The sequence below is a fragment of the Penaeus monodon genome, chromosome 6 (genome assembly GCF_015228065.2).
Source record: "Penaeus monodon isolate SGIC_2016 chromosome 6, NSTDA_Pmon_1, whole genome shotgun sequence".
Classification (NCBI taxonomy): Eukaryota; Metazoa; Arthropoda; class Malacostraca; order Decapoda; family Penaeidae; genus Penaeus; species Penaeus monodon.
The window spans coordinates 17,038,094-17,040,593 of NC_051391.1; the positions used below are offsets into that span (position 1 = coordinate 17,038,094).

Genomic DNA, 2,500 nt, shown 5'->3' on the forward strand with positions numbered 1-2,500 from the left:
AATAATCTCAGGGTATATGAATACAAGCTCTCCCGAACCTGAGAAATGGAGAAATCATTTTCTAATACCAGTTGCTTATAACACCCCAAAACTTTCTTAGACAATTATAATGGAATTTCCAAGAGAAGGGTACAGTGCTGCATACAAGTAGTTATTCACCAAGAAGTCAATTATCAGGCCTACTACCAAACGTCTGTTTACCCTTGTCCTTGATTTAGGGAAATATTTTCTTTTATCTTATATTGATAATAGTAATGTTAAAACCCAATGCTGCCAGGAAAATATAAAGGCTCCACAAGTACTCAGCTACCAAGGCATAAATAGTCCATGTGCCCTCATCAGATTTTCCCCCTCCCCGAGTTTTCAGGATTTCTTTATTTATGTTATAAATATCATTACTGTATTACCATTATTGATATTATAATCATTAGTGTTATTTAACAATACTTATAGCAATATAAAATAAAATAAAATATTTCCAAAAATTAAGGGAAAGAGTAAACAGGTTGAGGTAGGTCAGAATAGTGACTGACTCACTGGTGGTTAAGCACTTGTGGAGCCTTCAATGTGTACATTTAATTAATAACCTTAACTCACTGTGGGCATGGAATGTCCATACATGTCATCCCCAGCAGCATCAGGTTAATAACCTTATAATAACTATAGTGTTTATGATAATAATAACACCATCAATGTTGATGATAGCATTAGTAACAAAAAAAAAATCCCAGAAATTAAAGGAAATCAGGTGAAGATGACCAATTGACTCCTTGGTAACTGAGCACTTATGCACAAAGGCATTTTACAAAACAAAACTACAATGAACACTACATTTTCCCATCTGCATTGGGTTAAATGAAATTGGTTATTTTCAATCAACCTTATATATCACTTATGATATCATAGCACAAATAAAATTTATAACCTTGTTAAACTCTGAAACATTTAAAATCAAACCTATAATAGCCTTTAAAAACAAATTTGAAGAGAATACACCAATAATACTCCATACTAAATCTAATTACTGCATATTCCTCTCCTAAAAATATATATTTATATGTACATATAAATATACTTCATATAAAAAGAACTGCCTTACTCTCAGACGTTGTTCCACCTCCCGTTCAACTGCTGCTTCATTATCTGTATTACCACTTCGGAGTAACTCCTGGGCATCTTGTAACTCTGCTTTTAGCGAAATCACTTTATTATACCTGCAGTTTCAAAAATGGTTCACTGTTAAAATTGAAATAAAAAAAATATATATATATATTGTTGGAATTCTGTTTTCAAACATACCTATTTATAACAAAAATAACATAACACAATTAGAAATTTTTGAATAATTGAACTCACAGTTAAAATTGTCAATAAATGATGAAAAATATGCAATTAATATACCTGATAATTTTCTATAACGTCAGTACACACAAACCTAATACCTTTAGACACCACATACTAAAATCAACCTACATTATGCTTCACTTTCTAACAACAATAAACAATAAATAATTCAATTTCAGAGTTTACAAAATCTTATGTATAACACAGCACTGACCAAGTTGTAAAATCCAGCTTCTATAAAGTCTGTATCGCAAAATTTGAACGTGAGATGCTCTATTAACAAAGATAACATTTAGATAAAACTGATAGTGGTCTATATGAAGTCTATTTCCTTATGGAACCAAACATGATTTCATACTTCTATAGGTATTATATAATAACCCTAAATGATAACAAAGTAATAAAAAATACAAACCAATGTTGTGTTTCAATTTTCTGTGATGCTAAAGCTTTTGCAAGGGCTCGGTTGTTGCTCCTCAGCTTTGCCAGTTTCATATCATACACCGAGGTGACATCATGCCCTGCGTGAACAAACACAGAATGAAGAAAGAAATAATTCATGCTCCAAGCAGTGCAATATTCTAAGAACTGGTATGAATATCATATAAGAAAACAATGCCACTTTACAAGATATGGTTCTTTTTACCCTTACCCAACGACCCCCAGCTACGATTTAGATTTAAACTTCTTTTGAACCTAATTTTCTGAAGTTTTCTTGTAGTCTTTTGTCTTCTGCTTTTAGGAGCAATAGATGGGAACTCCTTCTTCCCAGCTGGCCGATTCTGAGTATCCTCCATTGTTGTTATAATCTGAAAATAAATAAACAATTGAGCATACTAAAGAGAGGCATGAAATCTTCAATATTTAGATAGTTTAGACATGATCTGTATTCATTCAAAATAAATACCATGGCCCAGCAATAACTATACGACTCAATTTACACTTAAACATCACAGACTTTCAAATATTTTACAACTAATACTAATACATTATTTGGAGATGAAACCTCTGGGAGAAGTGAACATTCAAATGGCAGGTACTTTGTATACATTCACTTTTATCATAGATGAGTCATATTTCTAGTGCTTATGAGTACAATATTAAAGGTAGACAAATATCTTAAAAACTTTTGATGTAACTGTAACTAACCATTCAC

General features: G+C 31.6%; 1 protein-coding gene across 2 annotated transcripts in view; it reads right to left on the reverse strand.

Annotated features, from left to right (window-relative positions):
- The window catches only part of LOC119574283, an 18,538-nt gene that overhangs the window by 13,792 nt on the left and 2,246 nt on the right, over nt 1-2,500 (reverse strand). For both annotated transcript variants that reach the window (XM_037921476.1, XM_037921474.1), the window contains exons 2-4: nt 1,997-2,153; nt 1,760-1,865; nt 1,100-1,214 (exon numbers count right to left, since the gene is read on the reverse strand). In XM_037921476.1, coding sequence (XP_037777404.1) covers nt 1,100-1,214; nt 1,760-1,865; nt 1,997-2,141 — 366 coding nt within the window. In that variant the 5' untranslated portion in view covers nt 2,142-2,153. The remainder of the gene's footprint in view (nt 1-1,099; nt 1,215-1,759; nt 1,866-1,996; nt 2,154-2,500) is intronic.